We start from the raw sequence: 25276 nt of genomic DNA, 5'->3' as shown, positions 1-25276 counted from the left end.
TCACCATGATGATTAGGCAACTATGAGCCAAAAGAATTGTTCAAATATGGTATTGAACTCTCCAGTTTCTCCTCTGATGGTCTCTGTGGTGTTTGCTGAGAGCAAAAATGAGACGCTTTGGTTCTGTTTGGTTCTGTTTTTCCTTTCTCTGGTCTAGGCTTTTACATACCTCTATAGAACCCCTTTGAAATGATTTTAATTTACAAGCCTATTTCTTCCACTGGATGATGAGCCCAACTAGGATGAAGGCCATGTCAACTTTATCTAGGTATCTCTTGGGTATGATCTCATCATCATCCCACACTCTTCCATGGCACCACAGCCACTTTACCTGTGTCCTAATCATGACTTTTTGGCTTTTCCCATTGGTTTCCCCAACCCCAGAAAAATGGGACAAATGTGGTTGCAAATTTCTAGTGTGGTTTGTGAAAACAGTCCACCTAAACAGAATTCCCCAAAATTAGTGAAGCATGGAAAGAGTCCAGACATAAGGATTCATATTAAAATCATTACATACATATAGGACAGCCATCATGCTCACCCTTTTTCTGCAAACCATAGCATTCAAAGCAATTTTGAAGAGTCTCAAAGACAAAATGAGCAAATGTTAATCAGACTTTATTTTTATTTCCTTTGTCTTCATTTTAATTGTTCATATCTCTGCAAATGCACCATAGAGCACCAAGATTAACACTAAATCTGTTGGGCACTTTTTTTTCTTGTCAAGCTAATAATAGTTATTTAAAAAAAAAAAAAAAAGAGAGAGTTCCTCTGAAGGTGGAGCTCAGCACCATACATCAGGCAAATGTCCGGGGCTCTCTGGGGGGAGCATGACCAACTCCTCTGGTTTGATTCATCGCAGCAGTTCTTTCAACAGCTTTGTTTTGAGACATGAACAAGAAAAGAGCACCAGCTATTCTTATAAGGACCCAGATTTCCAAATTCTGCTGACCTCTTAGGAGTTGATATTTTGAAATTAGAAGGACACCCTTAGGAGTGATTTTTTTTTTAAGTTCAGAGTCTGTTAATCTGTATTAATCTGGTTTACTCTCCTTACAGGCCAGGAAGACACAAGTTTCTCAGCACAGCAAAGATCATGTCTGTGGTTAAACTCAGAAAGGTCTGAGGGAGTAAAGCTCTTAGTGAGGTTTTGCCAAACAACTGAAGGCTAAATCTGGCTTCTTTGTGCTTAGGGCTACTGATCTCTGTTGGAGGAAGCTTTGGCAGATGCAATTCCTCCCTTCCTGGTCTTTAATCTAGGTTAAATATCACCACCTCGTCCCACCTCCACCACCAGGACAAAGAGTTATGCTACTATTATAAATTGTACTCTCCTGTCCACTATTCCTTTCCAAAAACAAATCACATGACATTACAGAAGCTTAATTGCAAAGTACATGAGGTGCTAATATCTATGTATAGCATATTCAAAGTATATGTAGCTAATATCTATATATAAATTCTCTGTGTAAGATTCAGGCCTAAATAAATAAATGAATAAACGAATGAATAAATAAATAAATAAAACCATATTAGCAGTTTGGGGTTCTGAATGTATTTAAATAATCATTGTGAGGCAAAGATTCTGACTTGCCTACCAAAATAACAATTCTTGCCTATAATCCCAGCACTTTGGGAGGCTGAGGCAGGCAGATCACCTGAGATCAGGAGTTCAAGACCAGCCTGGGCAACATGGTGAAACCCCATCTCTGCTAAAAAAAATACAAAAATTAGCCGGGCATGGTGGCACGCACCTGTAATCCCAGCTACTCGGGAGGCCAAGGCACAAGAATCGCTTGAACCCAGGAGGCGAAGGTTGCAGTGAGCCGAGATAGTGCCACTGCACTCCAGCCTTGGCAACAGAGTGAGACTCCGTCTCTAAAGCAAAACAAAACAAAACAAAAACCAAATAACCATTCTTCCTTTTTCTTGCCAATTAGCGTGAACCCAATATTTAGCTGAGAATATAGCTACCCAGCCAAACAACTACATTTCCAGCCTCTTTTGCTCATGACATCATGTGACTGAGGTCTTGCCAATGAGATATAAGAAGAATTGAGTGGGACTTCTGGGAAGTCTCCTTGAACAGGAAGGGTGTGTGCTTCTCTGCCCTTTCCTCTATTTTATCAGAAACATGGATGTGATGGCTGAAGATGTAATCAGCACTGGGATGTTGGGGATAAGGGTGAGAAGGGTCACATCCTACTAATGGTAGAGAAATAGAAGAAGCCTGGGACCTGGATTACTTCACAGGGTCCCAGGATGGTCTGCCTCCAGACTTCTTCTGCACAAGAAAGAAATACACTTCTATTTTGTTTAAGCCACTGATATTTTAGGGTTTTAATTCTATGCAGCTAAATCTAAATCTAAATGATACACACAAATCTTTACCTTCTGCTACACTGTGGTACTCCAGCTTCCTAAATGTCTCACTCCATCCCTGTCTATTATCTTGGTGGATGTGGTTACCCCTGAGGTTCTTTATTCTCCCTGACACATTTATTCACATACTCCCCTCAGTTCCAGGCACCAGTAACACTTCCAGGCTCCCAAAACAACACACAGCAGAGTTCCGTTGTCCTAGATAAATGGTGATTTTAGGGCAGGGAATCAAAGAGTTTGTCCATTGGATGAACTGCTTTGGCACAATTGCTTGTCTGCTCCCTGCCCTCCTGGAACCCTCAAGATGGTAAAACTGATCAGTATGGACTCTGGTTTCCCAGAAGAACTGCGGAGAGTAGGGGGTAATTTAAAGAAAGAATCTGCTGGAATTTTAAGATGATATATAGGCTACTGGGGCCAGAGGAGGGAGTAAGTTGTTGGGAGTTTAGACCGTGGAGGTTTCTACTTCTTGGATGGGGTCCTTGTTGGATAGAGTGCTTGAGATATTGTCGGATTCAAGCAACTCCACAATGCTGTAGGGAGAACAGTCCTCCAGACCCAGCTTGCTGCAGAGCCAGCCACAGAAGCCTTTCTCCATGTCCCGGGCAGCTTGCCACCATGCTTCCCAGGACCACGAGAGCTGGACCACAGCAGCGTAGAGGCCCAGGGAAGAAGCCATGGCCATTATGAGCACTGGATAGAAGAGAATGAGGCAAGGGCAATACGAGATCTTGTGCCAGAAGGTCCTTTCCTCATTATACACGAGGAAGATGTTGTACCAGGTGATAGTGCCGTAGTAGAAAGAGACAACAAAAGAGAGGATGAAAACCACAGGCAGGCAGATCAGCGTCCAGAGGACCACATGGGGCCCACGGTCAGCTCCCATCTGGCAGGCCATTCTTCCTTCAGGCGTCGTTTCCCTTGATGACTCTTTAGGCTTGGTCAGTTCCTGCAGCTCTTTCTCTGTCAATGTGACATGGATGTCCACCATCTGACCCTTTTTCTTCCCTCGTGTGATGGTCCCAGTTAAGGTGACATAGCGGCTGTCCAGAGGCAGGTTCCACATATCTGCAGGGTACAAAGGAGGTGAGAGTCAAGATCAGAAGAGTGGGCATTGCATCTCCATGTCGCACCCTCCCAGGCTGGGCATGAGGACACGAGTAGCTTTTACAGCATCTGGCACAGTCCTGAGTCAGTGATTCAATGGCAGACTGAGTGGGTCTCCCTCGGGAGGGCAACCACTGGTGTTATTGCTTCCACATGAACTCTCACTCCTTGTGCCTGGGCCCTGATAAAATTGTGAGGTAGGTTAAACTTGTTTTTCATGTACTCTCTCCGCTTTTTGGGGCCTCAATCTTGGCACAACCTCTGTGGCATGGAGGAGTGTGAGGAACTTTGATACAGACATGATGTAAATGATGATCCTATTTCCAGGTAACAAGTGCTGTGAAGATACTGGACTGATGGACGGCCACCCCCTTCCCTTCTCACGCCTAGTTCTGTGCTTTCTGAGAGGGGGTCCCTCATATGCCTGATCCAGCCCTCACATCCAGGGGCTGCACGCATACCCACATGCATCCCACATATACCATACACATACACCCTCTCACATACTACACACACACACACACATGCCACCTCTCAATCACATACCACATACACACACTACACTATCCCATACACACACTGCACACCACACACCGTGCACATCACACATACCACATACACACCACATACACACACCATATATACCAAACACCATACATAACACATACACCACACACATGCCACACAACCTCCCCACACATACCACATACAACACATACACATACCATATACACACCACATACCCATACATACCACACATACACACAACATACACACATAACACACCACACACACATATACACATCACACACACTACACATACACACACCATACATGCACACAAATGCTGCCCCCCACACATTCCACATATATACACTACACATACCCACCCACATGCCATATGCACACACCACATATATACACATTCTACACACACACCACATACCCATACATACCACACCACACATACCACACACATACACACACCACACACATACCGCACACACATACATACACCATATACTCCCCCATACCATACCACCCACACCTATCCACACACACACCACACATTACACACACACACACCATAAAACACACACAGCCCACACACCCCCATATACACCACACCCATACCGCACACCACGCACCACACATACACACACACACACGATGCACCCACACAGAACCAAACAGCCATCTGCTGGCCACCCTGGAAGTCTGGGTGGGGATGGGAAAATACAGGCTTTAGGTAGGCATGGACCTTGGGCCCTGTGGCCTCCTTGCCCCACAACTGAGAGATAAGATGAAGCCACCTAAAGAGCAGGGCCCTGGATAGTGGCAGGGACTCTGCTTACCCAGAGAAAAGGAATGTGCAGTCCCCCAAGCCCCGTCTTTTCACAGTCTTCATCACAGTAAACACCACCACCATCTACCCTCCCTGTCATTCCAGTCAATCACCCAGGAGTCATTATTGATTCCTCTCTTTCCCTCACTCCCTGAGTCTGATCAATCAGCAAGTTCAGATTGCATCCTGAATCCAGCTTCTCTTCTCCAGCTTTCTCCTGCTATCACTCGAACTTCTCCATTAGTGCTACTGAGGCTGCAGGGACACAATAGTCTCCCATCAGCATCCAGTCTTAACCTTTATAATTCATTCTTTACAGAGAAGCCGGAGTATCCTTTACAAATATAAACAAGATGATGTCTCTTTGCTTAAAAGTCCTCCATTGACTTCCTCTTGCACTTGGAACAAATATCAAACTCTTTACCGAGACCTGCAAGGGCCACCATGATCCAGCCCCTGCCTACCTTCCTGTCCTCCTCTCACCATCCTCCCTCTTATCCCCTACACTCCCTACACTGAAATAACTCCTTTCCATAAATGGGCCAAAGCTGCTCTCGCCTCAGGGGCTCTGCCCTTGCTGTTCTGCCTCCTCCAAAAACTCTGCCCTAGAACTTTTCATGGTGGCTCCTTCATGTCATTTGGATCAATTCAAATGTCACCTCCTCAGAGAAGCCTTTTGCAACCATGCAGTCTCTCCCCCACCACCTTCCACCCTCCACCAGTACTCATCTTCCCATCAGCGTGGTTTTGTCATCTTTGGAACTCGTACTACTACCTGAAAGTATCTTTCATTTGTTGACTTGTTCACTATCTGTCTTTCCCTGAAGGTCAACTGAAGGAGAGCAGAGAAATTGCTTATCTTGTTCACTGTGAGCACATGTCTTAGAGATCTATCCATCTACACAAATAGATCTGCCTCATCTCTCTACGGCTGCACAATAATAATAATAATTATTATTTTTTCGAGATGTTGTCTTGCTCTGTCACCCAGGCTGGAGTGCAGTGGCAGGATTTCGGCTTGCTGCAACCTCTGCATTCTACAAACACACATTCTCCACCTCCCAGGTTAAAGCGATTCTTGTGCCTCAGCCTTCGAAGTAGCTGGGACCTCAGGCATGCCCCAGCACACCCAGCTAATTTTTGTATTTTTAGTAGAGATGGGGTTTCACCATGTTGGCCAGTCTCAAACTCCTGTTGTTGGTCTCAAAGTCCTGACCCCATGTGATCTGCCTGCCTTGGCCTCCCAAAGTACTGGGATTATAGGTGTGAGCCACCGTGCCCAGCCTCCACAATAATTCTTAATACAAACACATCATGGTTGCATTAGCTGCAACAAACGTTCTTATATATGCCTCCTTATACAAGGATAACATGGGCATAAGTTTCATGGAGTAGATACTGAGAATTTCTGGGCCATGAGGTATGCATGTTTTGAACTGTGAATTTTACTAAATATTTAATAAATGTTGACAAGTTTCCTCCACAAAGTGGTTGAAACAGCTTCCACTTTCACTAAGGTGCATGAAGTATATCCATTTGCTCATATTGAGGTAATCATATTTTACCCAATTTTTGGCAAGCCTACATGTGAAGGAATACTATATCTCATTGTTGTTCATAATTTGCCGTATGATTTTCTTCTGACAAATTTTCTCATAATTTTCTTTATTCATATGAAAGTCAACAATTATTGTTTATTTTACATACATTAAGTAGTTAGTATAGTCTGCTTGTGTTACCAATTTTTGTGTATAAATCAGCCTCTTCCATTTCATTAGGAATTCTGAAAGGGTGGAGATTTCTGTATCATCTAGAAAAAAATGTAATAGGTGCTCAGTAAATACTGACCATTTGTTGAATGAAGACTGTAATATTGCACCAGGCTCAGTGGCTCATGCCTATAATCCCAGCACTTTGGGAGGCTGAAGCAGGTGGATCACTTGAGGCCAGGAGTTCGAGACCAACCTGGACAACATGGTGAAACCCAGTCTCTACTAAAAATACAAAAACTAGCCCGGCATGGTGGCACATGCCTGTAGTCCCAGCTACTCAGGAGGCTGAGGCAGGAGAATCGCTTGAACCCAGAAGGTGGAAGTTGCAGTGAGGCAACATCACGCCACTGCACTCCAGCCTAGGTGACAGAGCAAGACTCTGTCTCAAAATAAATAAATAAAAGGTGGTAATATTGCAAGAAGAAATGTATCATCAAGAAGAAATAGGTCAGTGAGCATATGCCTGTCTGTTCTGGAAGATGCCCTTTTGGTTTCCTTCCCATGGCTTTAAACAAGTGGGCTAGAGAGACTTACCATCATCCACAGGATAGTCTAGGAAATCATCTCCCTCCTCCTCTTTAGGCTGATCTCCACCTTCTGATTCCCCGGGCTCCTCATCTGTTTTCTCATTGTCTGAGCGGTAGATGATGATGGATTCTGGGCGTGACTCTTTCCTCTTCTTTTTCCTGCGCCCCATTGTGGATTCCCCATCCAGCGCCAGGGCAGCAGCCACAGCCTTCCTGAGAGAGCCATGGTGGGGGCTTGGAAGCTGGACCTGGCCTTCTACTGCTGTTGGTTCTTCCATCCCAGACCTGATATCTACCTATGTCTTATAAAGAGTTGGACTTGTTTGAGCAAACTCACAGTTCACACATCACAGAACTTCTTCCTAGATGGGGCTATGCAAAGATGTCCCAAGGATGCATTCCACCTGAAAGATAGGAAAGCAAAGCCATCAACAGGAAGCAAATGGGGTGAGATGGACATGAATGTGGGAAAGGATCCTCAACTTGGCAGAAGCCTTCCTCTCCCTTTACTTCTTGCAATACTTTATTTTGGGAGTGCAATCTAAATCTCTTATAATAGAGAGTGAATAAACTTTCGCTACAGTAATATTTTTGTCATTTATACAAACATGTAATATTTGGCAAAACCCATGTGAAGGAATACTATATCTCATTGTTGTCATAATTTGCATTTTCCTTATTCATATGAAAGTCAACAATTATTGTTTCTTTATTTTATATACATAAGTAGTTAGCATAGTCTGCTTGTGTTACTGATTTTTGTGTATAAATCAGCCTCTAGTTGGAGCATGCAGAGTATAAGGAAGTTGGGTGAGGAAGCCTTACCAGTAGATGAGAGTTAAGAACCACAGGTAGGCTGGGCACAGTGGCTCACGCCTGTAATCCCAGCACTTTGAGAGGCCGAGGCGGGTGGATCACCTGAGGTCAGGAGTTCGAGACCAGCCTGGCCAATATGGTGAAACCCCATCTCTACTAAAAATACAAAAATTAGTTGGGCGTAGTGGTGGGTGCCTGTAATCCCAGCTACTTGGGAGGCTGAGGCAGGAAAATCGCTTGAGCCTGGTGTGGGGGTGGGAGCGGCAGAGGTTGCAGTGAGCCGAGATTGTGCCACTGCGCTCCAGCCTGGGTGACGGAGTGAGACTCTGTCAAAAAAAAGAACCATAGGTGGCTGGGACCAGTACTCCAGACTTCTGGCTATTGAATCATACATTAAAACTATACTCAAATGGATAAATACAACATTAAGCAAGCCACTCAAATGGTACAACCTCACCAACCATGTCTACCTTGCTATTCTGTAAAGGAAATCTGTCTCCTGGCTTCTTGTCAGCCCACAATCTCAAAAAGTTACTGGGATTTGTCCTATCACATGCTGGAAGAGCGGTGGAGAAGCTTCACTTTCACCCTTAAAATAACATTGTTTCTCCACTTTCTGTTCTGGATAGTGCAGGTCTGTATATCTGTCCTTCATTTTTTTTCCTGGTAACTTATTTGTTAAAGAAAGCGGGTCATTTATCTTGCAGATTCTCATAGCCTGGGTTTTGCTGACTGCATTCCCACAGTGTATTCCTCTGAACTCTGTGTTATGAGTTGATAGCTAATAGAAAGTCTTGATCAATTTCACATTGAAATTTTTTTGGTTGATGGTTTGTTTTGTTTGGCAAGACAATTTTAGAGGTGGTGTTTGTACTTCCATTAGAAGTCCCCTAATGTCTGGTTGACTCTTTTTGTGAAGTTAGCCCATTAATGGCCATTGACTATACACATTAAATCATTGGGGGTTACAAAATGATATTCCATTTATCTGACTTCTTCATTTATTAGCTAGAATACTCTCATGCACTTTTAACATACCCAGTTTTAATCCTAGTGAAAGAGGCAAATGGTCCTGCTGTTATGCAATATTATTGGCATTTATACTGTGAAAAATAACTTATGAACTATAGTGGCACCTGCTATGGATATAAAAAGTTTCCAAGCTATTTACCAAAAAATTCCCCACTTTTCAAATAACTGTGCATATTATTCAGAATCTCAAGCTTCTACTCACAACCCTGCTGCCCCACACTCCTCGAGGCTGTACACTCTTCAGCAACTCCAGGTTACTGGCTGTTACTTTTGTTCCCAACTCCAAAATCCCTCACTGTATTTCAGTGCTCTCTGAGCCTTTCCTTTATTGCCACATGTACACCATTTGCCATCCCTTTATTCCCAATAATAAAGCTTCTTCTCCTCCCATGTGTATTCAAATGTTCCCAATGTCTAGTGTTCTGGCCCAGTGGATGGGAGTGGGGCAGTGGAGAGAAGAAAGAAGCAAAAATTCCACTAGGCTCTAGAATTCCACTAGGCTCCATTCATTTTGAAGCAAATTTATATATCTTTGGTAATTACCATGTGACAGGAAGGACTGTATATCATATCTCTTAAAATGCCAGAATACATATTTTTTTCTCGTTTCAATGTTTCTAAAATTTGGGTGAATTTTAAGCCCAATGGAATGGCTTTTTCTCCCCCTCCAGGCAGGGGAGCTCTCCTCTGCTGCCCTCTCACCCAGTATTTCCTCTGGCCTCTGTTGATTTTCTTTGTCTTTCCATTGGATTGGCAGGTGTTGGATCTAAATTAACTTTATAACTGGGCACTTAACCCAATGCCTGGACTAAATCAGGCACCCAGCGACACAGTTGGGAATCTTAGTGGTAGGATCCACAGGATGAAATGGGCAGGTTTCACTATGTCCCCACTGCCTGACTTTGTCTGGGGGGTGTACTAGGGGCAGAATGAGCACCATTATCTTTAAATTCTTATCTATGGGGCTTTCTGGACCAGGAGATTCATTTGGCTGAGGTGTCTAAAAGTACAAAGATGTATACAGGAAGAAGCAGGGGAGAGAGCCCTCCCAAGGTAAATAGCTCCAGAGGACAATTAATCCAACCATTAGAATGCTGAGCAGGCCTTGGGCATTAATGAGCTTGACCAGGGCTCTTCTACCAAAGTGGCCTCTACACAGAGGACAGCGGACCTCTACCCAGAGGAAACTGAATGTGGAGGCTGAACGCAATCCACCCCCAGGTGAAGATTTTCAGGTTTTGTTGTATACACACACACACACACACACACACACACACACACACGCACTTCTTTTTATTATTACGTTAAGTTCCAGGATATACATATATATGTATATCTATATATGTACTTATACATATGTGTATATATATATACAAATGTGTATATACATACATTTCTAATTCTACTCTCTAAGTATCTATGTTTAATACAAAAATGTTTTCCCTGGTCCAAGTCCTCTTATACACTGACACTCAGAAAGCTGCATCATGGTAATTCTATGGTAGGAATGACCTCTGAACAAACCACTTTGTACTTACTTGAAGGTGCAATGATCACAGCTTGGGAGGCCACCCTAATCCACCATGTTTTCCTACTTAGATCATCTGTTTTTCTCTGTAGTTTTCTGAGGCAGCTTGTGAAGGGCCTTCCTTGGCCCTTCTATACAGTATGAATTTTCAAACTAGGGGTTGAGACCCCGAGGAGATTAAAGGACCAGAGCTTCAGAGCTGGGAGAAGGTTTATGTTCTGTACTCCTTACTCCTTCTTTGAAGATGTGCCCAGATGTTCAGAAGGGAGACAGAAATGTTAAAGAGTACATGTGAGAAGGCAAGTTGCAAACCTCATACTTCTTGTTCCCTTTTCCTCTCTCTTTGTTGAGGGGGTGGTGCTCTAGGAAGATGTGGCAGGGCAAAGTGAACACATGCATGGAGATGATGACCCTTATTAATGGGCCTTATAAACATTAAAAAGTGGCCGGGTGCGGTGGCTTATGCCTGTAATCCCAGCACTTTGGGAGATCAAGGCGGACGAATCACTCAAAAAAAAATTAATTTAATTTTAAAAAAAAACATGAAAAGGTATAGTGTTCGACACTCTTGATTTGGTTGTGCACAATGGGAGAGGCCAATGTTAGATAACAGGAAGAGCTTCCTGAGCCCAGGGACAGACTAGTACAGAAAATAGTAGCTAAGAGAAGCTCTGGAGTCTCTTGGGGATATAAAAGATAAACATGATCATCTTGTTGGCTGATGGAGGAGAGGGACAATCCTATCAGAGGCAAAAAGAGAGATGACTTTTGAACTTCCCATTAAAACCTTAGATAAGAAATATGAAATGTAAAGGGTGAGCTCCTGGCTATTCACCTTAGGGGGCTATTTTTTGCCTCAGGCACAGCTCATTTTAGAAAGGTGCCCAGCCAATGTCTACTCACAGTAGTCACAGGACAGAGACACTGTCCTTGATTTACCTTGAAACATGATTTCCTCATCTCCCTACAGTTAGAACACTATCCTTTGAGACTACAAAACATTCCCACAAACTTAGGAAAAGATGGGTTGTTTTGTAGTCATGGCAAAAAGTAGACAGTAGAACCAGTTTTAAACCTGTTCAATTGATCAACAAAAATCTCCCTCAGTGTCTTAGTCCATTTGGGCTGCCATAAGAAAATACCATAGACTAGGTAGCTTATAAACAACAAGAATTTATTTTGTACAGTTCTGGGAGCAAAAAATCCAAGATCAAGATTAGGGGTTTGGTAGGACTCACTTTCTGGTTCATAGATGGTGACTTCTCACTGTGTTTTCACGTGGCTGAAGGAGCTGACTAGCTCTCTGGGTCTCTTTTTTTTTTTTTTTTTGAGATGGAGTCTCACTCTGTCTCATAGGCTGGAGTGCAGTGGTGCAATCTCGGCTCACTGCAACCTCTGCCTCCTGAGTTCAAGCAATCCTCCTGCCTCAGCCTCCCAATTAGCTGGGACTACAGGCACATGTCACCACGCCCAGCTAATTTTTGTATTTTTAGTAGAGATGGGGTTTCACCATATTGGCCAGGCTGGTCTCAAACTCATGATCTGCCCGCCTTGGCCTTCCAAAGTGCTGGGATTACAAGTGCGAGCCACTGAGCCCAGCCTCTGGGTCTCTTTTATGGGGGCACTAATCCTATTCCTGAGGACTCCACCCTCATGACATAAAGCCTCACCTAATGCCATCACTTTGGGGACTAAAATTTCAACATATGGATTTGGGGGGAACACAAACCATGCCATAACACTCAGCAAAGATGTTTTTGGAAATTAACCCATCCAGTCAGTCCTTTGTTTCTGAAAGTCAATCAGGTGAGTGGCTCTGTCCCTGTTTGGCTGACTTTCACACTAGTGTGAGTTGACTTTTGGCCAATCAGGGTCTGGCATGCTGATGTTGGCTTTCAAAAATGTATTCACTTAGGCAGTTGTTGATTGAACATGTTTAAAACTAGTTCTGGTGGCTACTTGTTATCACGGCTACCGTAAAAACAGTGTTTTCCTAAATTTGGGGATCCTTTTTACTGTTAGTTTCCTGCAAGTCTGGAATATATCAGATGTCTCAGTACAAGAATATGAATTATCTGTTGCCATGTAACAAGTTACCCAAGAAGTAAAGGTTTAAAACAATAAAAAAGTTATTATCTCACACAATTATGTGTGTCAATAAACTGGGAGTGCCTTAGCTGGGTGGTGAGTAGTCTTCTCTACCTGCTTCCTGCCTATAGAATTTGGAGGTCCAAAAGCGTTTTTTTGTTTTTATGGTTTCTGAACCTTTTAGTGTTCTGTGAATAGAATTTTCTCAAAAATTCTGTGGGATTCCTATAAATAGTTTTTCTGAGTCAGAAATGTGAGAGTGGCTTAGCTGGTTTTGTTTCAAGATCTGTAAAGATGTCAGGGCTGCAGTCATCTGAAGGCTTGAATGAGGTTAGATCTGCTTCCAAGATGGTTCACTCACATAATGCTCACTCAGTTTCTCTCCACATGGGCCTCTCCATGGGCCATCTGAGTGTCCTTACAACAGTGGCTGGCCTTCCCCAGCATGAGTGGTCTGAAAACAGGTATTTTCTTTGACCACCCCAATTTGACTCTTGATCCCCACCTCTTCCTCATCCTTGATTTCCTCCTTCTCCAATAGCTCCAACTTCCTTCTACTGGCTCTTTCCCCTTTGCCTTCAAACTCAGAGTTCCTTATCTAGAAAAAAATAACTTTACCTTGCCACTTTACTCTCTCTGATATCTCATTTTTCTCCAACCAAGCTTTTCTATCAAATAGTTTATAGCCACTCATATCCAGTTCATCCTGCAATCTTCTGCCCTTTCTCCCCACTCCCAACCTCTGTACACACACAGACACACACACACACACACATGCACACACGCATGCGCGCAAGTCACTTGCAAAGTTGAGAAATAGGCCAGGAAATTAGCATTTATCAAGCCTTATGTGTCAGGCTGTAAGGTAAACTCTTTATAGATGTTTTCTTATTTGCATCTCTCAACAAGCTTGACAGGTAGGTCCTATGTTCCTCACTTGACCTATTAGGTTCAATGCGTTAAATACAGCAGTGAGAGAACTTGGGTTTAATTCTATACTTGCATAACTCTAAAGTCCAGGATTTCCCCACCAAGATTTAGAAGAAGTCAAGGCCAGGTGTGGTGGCTCATGCCCGTAATCCCAGCATTTTGGGAGGGCAAGATGGGCGGATCACTTGAGGTCAGGAATTCAAGACCAGCCTGGCCAACATGGTGAAACCCTGTCTCTACTAAAAATACAAGTAGCTGGGTGTGGTAGTGCACGCCTGTAATCCCAGCTACTCAGGAGGCTGAGGCAGGAGAATCGCTTGAACCTGGGAGGTGGAGGTTGCAGTGAGCTGAGATCGTGCCGCTGCACTCCAGTCTGGGCGAGAGAGTGAGACTCTGTCTCAAAAATAAAATAAGTAAAATAAAATAAAATGAAAGTAATGAAAATGAAAAATAGAAGTAGTCAAGTGGTAGTAGCTGCAGTGAACAGCTGATGGTTTTTGGTTTTTTGGTTTTGTTGTTTGCTGTCCAAAACCCTATTTCTCCTTCATTTGATGACAGATCCACTCATTTTGGTGAGGAACAGTCTTGAAAGTCCCTGATGTGATCACAGTGACCACTTCACCATTCTTATTCTCCTTGTCACACCAGAGCTGTTGATTCCACTAATTTCCAAATCTTTCTTGAACCTTCCCTCACCTCCCTTAACTTTCTACTCTCATTCTCTTTTACCTCTCAAACCTTCCTTCTGTTTCTTTTGCTCCCTTATCTGCCTTCTCCAACCCATAATTGCCAGTGTTTTCTAGGCCCGATTCTTAATTTGTTGTCCTCTATTCTCAACCGCACACTGTGTTCCTCTTGTTAAAATATACAGCCTTCCTGCACACAGCTGCAGGACCACTTCTATGCCAAGAACACCCAAATGTAGATCTCAATATTGTATCTCCAATAGCCTGGCAAATATTTTCTAATTGAATTATTTAGCAAAGCATGTTCAAACCAAACTCATCTTTATTTACAGCAGAGAACCTCTCAGTGTTACCAAGAAAAAAGGAGAAGGGGGAAAGGAAAGGAGAAAGGGATAAAGAAGGAAACTCCACAACATTTATGGAATTTACCAATTGTGTAATTTGGTAGGTTCTGTGTTGATTATACAGTACATGCATTATCTCACTTAATTACACATTCAAAAAATATTTACGTATTCATTTATTTTTAGAGATGGGGTCTTTCTACGTTGCCCAGGCTTGACTTGAACTCCTAGGCTCAAGCAATCCTCCCACCTCAGCCTCCCGAGTAGCTGGGACTACAGTCATGTGCAACTGTGCCCAGCTTCAGTAAATATTTATTAAGCAACACTATGTGCTAGATATTGCACAGTTGTTCTAGGTACAACAATTTTTGTTTGTTTGTTTGTTTTTTTGAGACGGAGTCTTGCTTTGTCGCCCAGGCTGGAGTGTAGTGGCGTGATCTCGGCTCACTGCAAGCTCCACCTCTTGGGTTCACACCATTCTCCTGCCTCAGCCTCCTGAGTAGCTGGGACTACAGGCGCCCGCCACCATGCCTGGCTAATTTTTTGTATTTCTTTTTTAGTAGAGATGGGGTTTCACCATGTTAGCCAGGATGGTCTTGCTCTCCTGACCTTGTGATCCGCCCGCCTCGGCCTCCCAAAGTGCTGGGATTACAGGCGTGGGCCACTGCACCCGGCCTGTTTTTTTTTTTTGAGACAGAGTCTTGCTTGGTCACCCAGGCTGGAGTGCAGTTGTGCAATGTCAGCTCGCTGCAACCTCAGCCTCCAGGTTCAAGCGATTTTCGTGCCTCAGCCTCCTCAGTAGCTGGGACCACAGGCGTGCACCACCATGCCCAATTAATTTTTGTACTTATAGTACAGACAGGGTTTCACCATGTTGGCCAGGCTAGTCTCCAACTCCTGACCTCAAGTGATCCATCTGCCTCGGCCTCCCAAAGTGCTGGGATTACAGGTGTGAGCCACCATGCCTGCCTAGGTACAACAATTTTATGAAGCAAGTATTATTTTGCAGAAGAGGACACTTGGACTTAATAATAGTAACAACAGAAACTTATTGGATGTTTATTGTGTGCCAAGTGCTGCTCTAAGTACTTTACAATAATCATATTGTTCAATATTCACAGCAAACCAATGAAGTATGTACTTTTATTATTCCCATTTAGAGGAGAAATTTGCTCAAGCTTACATAGCTAGTAAGTGGTGGGGCTGGAATTGACACCCAGGTTTGCTAATTTCAAAGCCCATGTTATTTTCATTGTGCCATACTATCCGCCAACATTTATGCAAAGATCTATAAACTTCTAGAATGTTCTTTGATGAACCCCTTTCCTATATTAAGGACATATTTCCATATACCTAATCATAATTAGTCTCTAAGTCCTGCTAGTCATTCCTATGAAATCTTTTTGTTAATTTGTTCATTTGAATTTCTACTACCACCATATGCCAGAATACAGCCTTCATACTACTTCCTCTAAACTGGAAGACATTCTAAAATGGAAGACATTCCAAAATGGAAGACATTCCTCTACGATTTTTTACCATATTAATGGTGATTAATAAACAAAACAAAACAAAACAATATTTTTATTTTGTCTTGCCATTACTGACTAAAATATATCTGAAGGCCTGTCTGGTGTTTGAGGCTCTCCATATTTGCACCCCACCCTAGGATTCAGTAGCAATTTTTCCCCTTCCTTTTCCCACAACATGACTACTCAACATATCTGCTTATGTTGGTTTCTTCATCTTTGTCACGCTTCTCCACTTCTTTCAAGCCTGGCTCAAGACAGACTCATTCGCTCACGTCCCCTTCTGTGACTACCCCAGCCCGCATGTCCTCTCCTCCCATCCTTGCAGGTGTATGGTTAGAATTCAATGAATGGCCCAGTATAAAATGCCTAATATGTGACTGACACTTCATAAATATTAGTTTCTATCCCCTTTCTTTTGCCTCCTTCTATTTGTAATTTAATAGCATTTGCCATCTGAACCATACACTTAATACTTAATTATGCAGCATTTCATATCATTGTATAGATTATAGATGGCATCATGAGTTTTCATTCATTTTTCTAGGTAGATAACAAAGTTCTAGAGATTAAGAACTGTCTTATTCTTCTTCTTAACCACCAATGGGAAAACCCCAGGGCTGGACATGTAGTACAAAGTCAGTATGTACTTGTTGATTTCATAGGACAGAGAACAGAAAATATCTTACCAGAAATATGACATAAACAACTGTTAAGAAAGAAGGCTTAATTCTCTTCCCCATTTTTGTATACTTTATTATGCTGTAAGTATTTGATCTGAGAAGCAGGTTCTAAACATTTCTCCTTCCTTTTAGATTTCACAAAAGAGAGGTTAAAAGAAAATTTTATCCAATTTCCAAGGCTTTAATCAATAGACTTGAGAGAAGAGAGAGGACTTTGTTCTTTTCTCTGGCAGTTAAGCTGTGCCCATCTTCCACTTCCACTTCCAGTCTAAAGATTATTAACAGGCTGGTCACGGTGGCTCATGCCTGTAATTCCAGCACTTAGGGAGGCTGAGGCAGGTGGATCACTTGAGATCAGGAGTTTGAGACCAGCTTGGCCAACATGGTGAAACCCCCTCTACTAAAAATACAAAAATTAGCCAGGCATGGTGGCACACACCTGTAATCCCAGCTACTCCAGAGGCTGAGGTAGGAGAATCGCTTGAACCCGGGAGGCAGAGGTTGCAGTGAGCCAAGATCACACCACTGCACCCCAGCCTGGGCAACAGAGCGAGACTCTGTCTCAAAAAAAAAAAAGATTATAAATGTGATATTACAGAGTGTTAGCTTCAATCAACCATTAGCTCTGTACTCTTGGTCATTGTGGGGGGAAAACAGGTTTTTAAGAACATGCTCATACTCTGGAACTCATGCTCAGAATAACTGCTTTTAAGCCACTCTTGAAAAAAATTATCCAGATAATTCTTTTTTTGTTTTTGTTTTTGTTTTTTTTTTTTTTTGAGATGGAGTTCACTCTTGTTGCCTTGGCTGGAGTGCAATGGTGTGATCTCAGCTCACCACCACCTCTGCCTCCTGGGTTTAAGCGATTCTCTTGCCTCAGCCTTCTGAGAAGCTGGAATTACAGGCATGCACCACCATGCCCAGTTAATTTTGTATTTTCAGTAGAGACGGGGTTTCTCCATGTTGGTCAGGCTGGTCTCGAACTCCCAACCTCAGGTGATCCACTCGCCTTGGCCTCCCAAAGTGCTGGGATTACAGGCATGAGCCACTGCTCCCGGCCCAGATAATTCTTAAATTCATCCACCCAACTTTCCCATCTCCACTGCTTCCCCTCTGGTCTAGGAGGCCACTGTCTCTTAACTGTGGTTCTAAAAAAAATGCTCCTATCTTCCAGCTTCCAGTCTTGCTGCCTTCCAATCAATTCCTCACTCAGCAGTAAGAAACATCTTTTACTTAATTTTTCTAATTTTTTGAGACAGAGTCTCACTCTGTCACCCAGGCTGGACTGCAGTGGCACGATCTCAGCTTCCTGCAACCCCCACCTCCCCCACCTGATTCTCCTGCCTCAGTCTCCCCAGTAGATGGGATTACAGGCGTGTGCCACCACACCCAGCTAATTTTTGTATTTTTAGTAGAGATGAGGTTTCACCTCCCAAAGTGCTGGGATTCCAGGCATGAGCCATGGCACCCAGCCAGAAACATCTTTTTAAAACATAAAGAAAATCAGATCGCCAGGCGTGGCAGCGCGCACCTGTCGTCCCAGCTTCTCGGAAGGCTGAGGCAGGAGAATTGTTTGAACCTGGGAAGCAGAGGCTGCAGTGAGCCGAGATCTCTGCCACTGCACTCCAGCCTGGGATACAGAGCCAGACTCCATGTCAAATAAATAAATAAATAAATAAAAATAAAAATAAAAAAGAAAATCAGGCTGTTTTCTGCTTAAAATCCTCCTGTAACTTCCTACTGTTATACATGTGGAAGTCCATGTGGCCTAAGGACCTCCCCATCCTGCCACCCCATCTGTACCACCATAGTAGGTGTACTATGCTCCAATCACACTGGCTGTGTATTTCTTCCTCAAGAGCACCAAATGCTTCCAAATGCTTGAGGTCTTCTTAAGTGCTGTCTATCTTGCTGCTCTGCCGCTCCACCCCTGCCTCTTTGTGTGCTCGTTTTTGTTTTTTTGAGTCCTTGTTCAAATGTCTCCTCCTCTGAGCCCTTCTTGACACCCGAACTAAAAACTTGACTCTCTGCTCTGCCTCTCATTATTCTTTATCACAACAGCTTGTTTCCTGTGTAAGACTTACCAACATTTGTCATTATTTATTTTTCTTTTACTTATTTATTGCATAGCTCTTCTACTAGACTCTAAGCCCTATGAAGTGATACCATAGAAGTAGGCCAACAAATAGATGCTCAATAAATCTTTTTAAGTGACTGGGTGAAGTGGTAGCAACTCAGGAGTAGCTTATTTTTGTGAAAGCCTGAGACTAAGGAGAAATTTAATAAAAAGACATCAATAAGCTCCTTTATATGCCTCATTATGGCACAATTGCTAGGTAGTTTTGCTTCAAGGTAGGGGCAGGACCAGATGCTTCACTGACATTCTCTCAGCACTGAGATTCTGGGAGTCTAAATGTTGAGAATCCCACAAGCCCCTGTCAGTCTGAGCTAGCAGCTGCTTTGCAGAGGGGAGAAAATAAAGTTACCAGGCAGATGGGGTGGGGGAGGGGTGGGAAGCTGAAGGCAGTCATTGCTAATGGGGTATGACAGAGCTGTGGGGAGAGGTTCGGGGGTGTGGGAGGACCTTGGCCACAGGAATGCCTTTTTCCCCAGGATAAAGAGGGCAGTGACGCAGAGCACAGGGAAGAGCAGCATTTGATTCAACCAAAGGAGTGGTCAATGCAGCATGGCGTGGTTGCCTTGGGAAGAGATGCCTCAACCAGAGGCAGAACTAAAATCTGAAAACAAAGAGCTTCCAAGCAGCAGATCTATTGCTCTGCTTCCACGCCTTTTGGCCTGGAACTTAGCGGATTAGTGGACTTTCAAACCCTGACAGAGGTCAGAGGCAGAGGCAAAGAGATCATGCCTCCTAATTTTAAACAAAAGATTGCTTGAAGAGACCCCAAAACTCTCTTAATCACAGGTTCTGCCTGGATCATGAAAAATCGCCTTCTGACTGTTCATCCTGCAACTTCCTTGCAGCTGAGGAATGGCACCTTGTCATCCTCAGTGGGCATAACCGGCTTGCAGCCCCCAGTCCCTGTTTCACTGGAAGACATCAGAATCCCACTCTCAGTCTACTCAGCAGCCACACGGAAGCTGCAGCACAGCCAGCTTCCCACTGACCCACCCTGGCACACCTCTAAGAATCTATAGGTCCAGACCAGGGCATAAATCATGTTAAGTTATATCTTCAATAAAGTTATCATTTAAAAGAATTTAAAGTGTCCCCACCCACAAGAAAGAAAGTCTGGACTTCTCTTGAATAAGATACCCCTCAGAACTGAATCAATATTTGTTTTCCTTAAAAAAAAAATACTTTGTCATTGGGATCAAACCAAGAGGAGTTATATTTTTCTGCAACAATACTTTGAGCTTTCCTGTTTGAATTTACTTTGTTTTAAAGGAGGTGATGGCGTTGTAATTTTAAAAATTTGGTCCTAACTACAGAATTGACTTAAGTAGTAGAGTTAAGTGATTCCTGGATAAACTATCTAGCAAATGGTAACCAGGAGATTTATTCCTTCCTTTAATGAGTGTAGATTTGAATCTGTCAGCAACAAAGATAGAGGAAGAAGTGTTTCTAAAAAGAGATCAGAGAAGGACAAGAGGATGGAGCAACAGGGAAGTGTAGCTGTCCAACAAGAACTGCAGCCTCGCTGGTGGGTGGGACCTGGTGGAGGAAGTGATGTCTGATTCCTCTGTCAACCAGACCCATTTCCAATTGGCTTTGTGAATCCTAGGTGGTAGGTCCAACAAAAGGATGATGGCATTTATTTGCCTTTATATTATTTTAATACCTGTCCGGGAAAAATGCAACACTCTGCCAACAGCCTTAGAAATAGCATCCCATCTGGATTGTTAAGACCACAGCAACCGGCACATTCGACCAAGTTCTTAGGGTGAAGTCTCAGTAGGCCAGTCCAGGTATAATCTCACGCTGGTGGGTTGAGAGCGGGAAGCAAGATGAAAAATAAGGAGCAGATCTGAATAATAAATCACTGTTACTGGGCACCATAACACAGACGAGAAATTTTCCCCATCCTCAGCGGGCTCACCCTCCTGCACAAGGAATGAACTACAGGACATGATCTCAAACACCTACAGATGCATCTTGCAGGAAGTGTGCACCCTTCAATGAAAGATCCTCTTCTGGACTTGCTATGCAGCTCAGCTGAAATGGATCAGGTCTCAAACCTGGTAAAGATGATCTTTCCCCTTGATTCTTGGGTGGGGAGTGGGAGGTGAGACGGAGGTGGGCCTGAGTTTATTTTTTAAATCGTTTATTCTCTTGGTTCTGTGGAAAACTGCAACCGCATCTCCTCTTCCCCTTCACTCTCTTTCCCGGGTTCCCTCCCGAAGGATGAAAGGATCTGAAAGCCGCATTTCTCCCCCTCAGCTAAGCCTGCCCTTTCTCCCCTTCCCAGGCAGCGGCACACAGCACCTGGAGCCCCAGCATCGCCGACGTCTGACCCCGGCAGGCGGGCGCAGCGAGGGCGCCGAGCAGCAGCCTTTCTTTTTCCAGCTGCACTGGAGATTTAATTTTAATTAATCGTGAGAGCTTCAGCCCTGAGGATTGAATTTTTGAAATAGAGCACACCCTGCTTGTTTCTTTCTTTTCTTTTTCTTTTTTTTTTTTTGCATTTCCCTTCCACCCTCCCCAATGGCATCGAAATTTAAAGAAACGAACGAGCAGTCTCACCCACACCTGCCCAGGGACCGACGCTGGCGGAGGTTGCGGACAGCCGGCGGGGAGCGGTTCTGCTCCGGGAGGATGCGGCTTTGCCGCGGCCGGCGGGCGGGGCCGGGCCGGGGAGGGTGCGGGGTCCTGGTGGTCACGTGGGCTCGAGCACCGCCCTGCCCGCCCGCCCGCCTCGAATGTCCCTGAGAACCAGAAGGGCCAGCGCTCAGCTGCTCTGGCACCTAGCTGCAGGGATGGCTTCCTGGGCTAAAGGCAGGAGCTACCTGGCGCCTGGTTTGCTGCAGGGCCAAGTGGCCATCGTCACCGGCGGGGCCACGGGCATCGGAAAAGCCATCGTGAAGGAGCTTCTGGAGCTGGGTACGTAAGCGGGCCGCTGGTGCAGAGACGTGGCTGGGGTGACCTGGGGTAACCTGGAGTCGGGAGCCAGGAGCTCTCGGCGGGGCTGAGGGAGTGTGGAGCTGCAGAGCAAAGAGGGGGCAGGTGTGGGCGAAATTACGACCACCAGGGAGACAGAAGAGAGCAGCTCTTCCTAAGGAATTGTGGAGTCACTCGTTAAAAACTGAAGAGACCACTCAGGCCAAAGAGACTGTGCCCCAGGTAGGCAGTAAGAAGAGCAGTGAAACATGCTGTGCAATTAGTTTTATATTCAGATTTAAAATTAATCCATTCTATATGCTTAAAGTGAGTGATTAGGAAACGTGGGAAGACTTCATTTAACTGGAAAAAGTTGTAAACATAATAAGAGTCTCTCATAGTATCTTCTCACATCTCTTAACCGCAGCAAGGAAATATGCTGAATATTTACCTTAACTTGGGTGAAGGAAGGCCTTTGTAAACACATAAGTGAGGGAATAAACCACAAAGGGGAACATAAATCAATCTACCTGTATGAAAGTGTAAATCCTCATTGAATTAAAAAAAATATAAAGTTTAAAGGCATATGAAGAAAAATATTTGCAACATAAGATAAATTGTTTGTTGGTTTTGAGATAGGGTCTCACTCTGTTGCCCACGCTGGTCTTGAACACCTGGTTTCAAGGGATCCTCCTGCCTTGCCTCTGAGTCCGAAAGTTTTGGGATTACAGGCTGAGCCACTAGATTCGGCCAACAGCCTTATACATAAAGAGCTCTTACAAATAAAGAAAAAATCCAACACACTGATAGAAAAATTAGACTAATGGTGTGGACTAAGTGTTCCAAAAGAAGAACTACAGACAGGCAAGAAGCATATGAAAAAATAATCAACTTTATTGGTAATAAAATATAAAACAGTAAGATTTAATTTTTCTAACAAAATTTTGAAATGTTGGGAAAAATTGAAGTGTTGATGCAGGAATGAGAAGGCAGGAATGTAAATTATTACAAACTTTCTGGAGGGAAATTTGGAAAAAAAGATCCAAAAACCTTCACAATGTTTATGCTCTATGACAGTAATTCCTTTTTCAGGAATTTAAGGAAACAGAGTCAAGCAAAGATTTTCATGCAAGGATGTAGTCTTGAGTAGTGAAAAAATGGAAATTACCTAAAAATCCAATATAAGGGAAATAGTTAAATCAATAACAATGAAATATAATGCTTCCATTTAAATATGTTGCTATTGGTCCTGGCGCAGTGGTTCACGCCTGTAATTCCAGCACTTTGAGAGGCCAAAGCGGGCAGATAACCTGAGGTCAGGAGTTCAAGACCAGCCTGGCCAACATGGTGAAACTCTATTTCTACTAAAAAATACAAACCAGGCATGGTGGCGCACACCTGTAGTCCCAGCTACTTGGGAGGTTGGGGCACAAGAATTGCTTGAACCTGGGAGGCAGAGGTTGCAATGAGCTGATGTCAAGCCACTGCACGCCAGCCTGGGCAACAAAGCAAGATTCCATCTCAATAAATAAATAAATACCTTGCTATTGAAGACTTACTTGGAGAAATGCATACCATATTATTGGGAAAGGTAGAATTCTAAACCCAATAGCATTCCAATTTTACTTTTTTTTTTTGAGATGGAGTTTCTGCTCTTGTTGCCCAGGCTGGACTGCAATGGCACCATCTCGGCTCACTGCAACCTCCGCCTCCTGGGTTCAAGCGATTCTCCTGCCTCAGCCTCCCAAGTAATTGGGATTACAGGCACGCACTACCTCGCCAGGCTAATTTTGTATTTTTAGTAGAGATGGGGTTTCTATATGTTGGCCAGGCTGGTCTCAAACTCCTGACCTCAGGTGATCCGCCTGCCTCAGCCTCCCAAAGTACTGGGATTACAGGCGTGAGCCACCGTCCCCGGCCCAATTTTACTTTTAATAAAAAATATACATGCAGGGCCGGGCGCGGTGTAATCCCAGCACTTTGGGAGGCCGAGGCGGGTGGAGCACAAGGTCAAGAGTTTGAGACCAGCCTGGGCAAACATGGTGAAACCTCGTCTCTACTAAGAATACAAAAATTAGCCAGGCATGGTGGCGTGTGCCTGTAATCCCAGCTACTCAGGAGGCTGAGGCAGGAGAATCGCTTGAATCCGGGAGGCAGAGGTTTCAGTTAGCCAAGATCGCACCGCTGCACTCTAGCCTGGGTGACAGAGCAAGACTCCATCTCAAAAAAAAAAAAGTATTACATATGCAAAAATGGACTGGAAGGAAGTTTATAAGATTTTTAGCTATTTTTCTGAAAATAATGTTAATTATGAGTAATTAAAATTGTCTTCGTCTTTTAAATATTTTTTAATGAACATCTAAATTATCTTTGGTTACGATTGTGTTTCCAACATCTGGCATAGTATGAACTAAAAAAAAATCTATGTTTTTAGTTAAAAAAAAAAAAAGCAAAAACATTTCCTAGTAAGGCCATGATGTAACCTCATCACCATTACTGTCCAGTTTATTCTCAACACCAAACCCTATCCTCTTTCAGGAAAATCTGTAAGAAAATCAGAATCAGTTATCAATTCATGCAAAGGTCAGATACTAGGCTTCTCAGCAGATTCGTAGGACCCTAGTCCACTTTGAAGGATTTTTAATAGATTTTTATGTATTTGAACTTTCATCCTGTTGCATAAGTGTGCTATTTGAATGTTCATCCTGTTGCATAAGTATGCATTGGCCAAAAACTACACCCCTGGAATAAGGCAATAGACTGTATTTTTCTTACCACAAACTAAAACATTAGGACATTGGTCTTGTAATCTTTTGGAAGATATGAATCTCTCTGAGATTCCGATGAAAGTTGTGGAGTGTCTTTTGAGAAAAAGACATCATATACTTAAAAATATATATACACAATTATTTTGTTGTATTGGAAATGGATTTCCTTCAGTGAAAGAATATTAAAAATCTTTTTTTTTTTTTTTTTGAGATGGAGTTTCGCTCTGTCGCCCAGGCTGGAGTGCAGTGGCGCAATCTCGGCTCACTGCAACCTCCACCTCCCAGGTTCAAGCAATTCTTTGCCTCAGCCTCCTGAGCAGTATTTTTAATAGAGACGGGGTTTCACCATGTTGGCCAGGCTGGTCTTGAACTCCTGACCTTATGATCCATCCCCCTTGACCTCCCAAAGTGCTGTGAGCCACGGGCCTGGCCATAAAAATCATTTTTATAATTACTTTTTCCTCTTTATTTTTTTATGCCAGAATTAATGGCTATTTCCACAACATCGTTATATTTTTGCTAGAGATGGGGTTTTGGCATGTTGGCCAGGCTGGTCTTGAACTCCGGACCTCCAGTGATCTGACTGCCTCAGCCTCCCTAAGTGCTAGGATTACGGGCATGGAGGCTCTGCGCCTAGCCTCCAGTTTTCTTTCTAGTCAGAAGGCCACTGTTTTTTGGTTTTG

The 25276-nt window shown here is 43.6% G+C and overlaps 2 protein-coding genes across 6 annotated transcripts in view; one reads left to right on the top strand and one right to left on the bottom strand.

Moving 5' to 3' along the window:
* Positions 1-599: 599 nt before the first annotated feature.
* On the bottom strand, positions 600-21591 carry TMEM169 (transmembrane protein 169). 5 transcript variants are annotated; one of them, XM_063647928.1, is made up of 4 exons: positions 21472-21580; positions 20570-20709; positions 7141-7537; positions 600-3450 (listed from the first exon to the last, which is right to left on the bottom strand). In XM_063647928.1, exons 3-4 carry the CDS (start codon positions 7409-7411, stop codon positions 2828-2830), a joined length of 894 nt encoding a protein of 297 aa, XP_063503998.1. In that variant the 5' UTR covers positions 7412-7537; positions 20570-20709; positions 21472-21580; the 3' UTR covers positions 600-2827. The 5 variants fall into 5 exon arrangements, with proteins under 5 accessions (XP_063503998.1, XP_054334248.1, XP_063503999.1 ...); XM_054478273.2 differs by having other exon boundaries at positions 21478-21580; XM_063647929.1 differs by having other exon boundaries at positions 21460-21526.
* Positions 17554-25276, top strand: part of PECR (peroxisomal trans-2-enoyl-CoA reductase) — a 47479-nt gene continuing 39756 nt past the window's right edge. The window contains exon 1 of the mRNA XM_054478271.2: positions 17554-21828. Within this exon, the coding sequence (XP_054334246.1) occupies positions 21648-21828 (181 nt within the window). The 5' untranslated portion in view covers positions 17554-21647. The remainder of the gene's footprint in view (positions 21829-25276) is intronic.

The sequence above is a fragment of the Pongo pygmaeus genome, chromosome 11 (assembly GCF_028885625.2).
Source record: "Pongo pygmaeus isolate AG05252 chromosome 11, NHGRI_mPonPyg2-v2.0_pri, whole genome shotgun sequence".
NCBI lineage: Eukaryota > Metazoa > Chordata > Mammalia > Primates > Hominidae > Pongo > Pongo pygmaeus.
The sequence above is the reverse complement of the archived record's forward strand: the minus strand, read 5'-3'. Positions and strand labels throughout refer to the sequence as shown.

What these genes read in the sequence shown, in the direction of transcription:
- TMEM169 (XM_054478275.2), bottom strand. Translation starts at nt 7,411, where the DNA reads ATGGAAGAACCAACAGCAGTAGAAGGCCAGGTCCAGCTTCCAAGCCCC. An exon ending in AGACTATCCTGTGGATGATG is followed by an intron (nt 3,451 to 7,140) that starts GTAAGTCTCTCT and finishes TGTACCCTGCAG; the next exon opens with ATATGTGGAACCTGCCTCTG.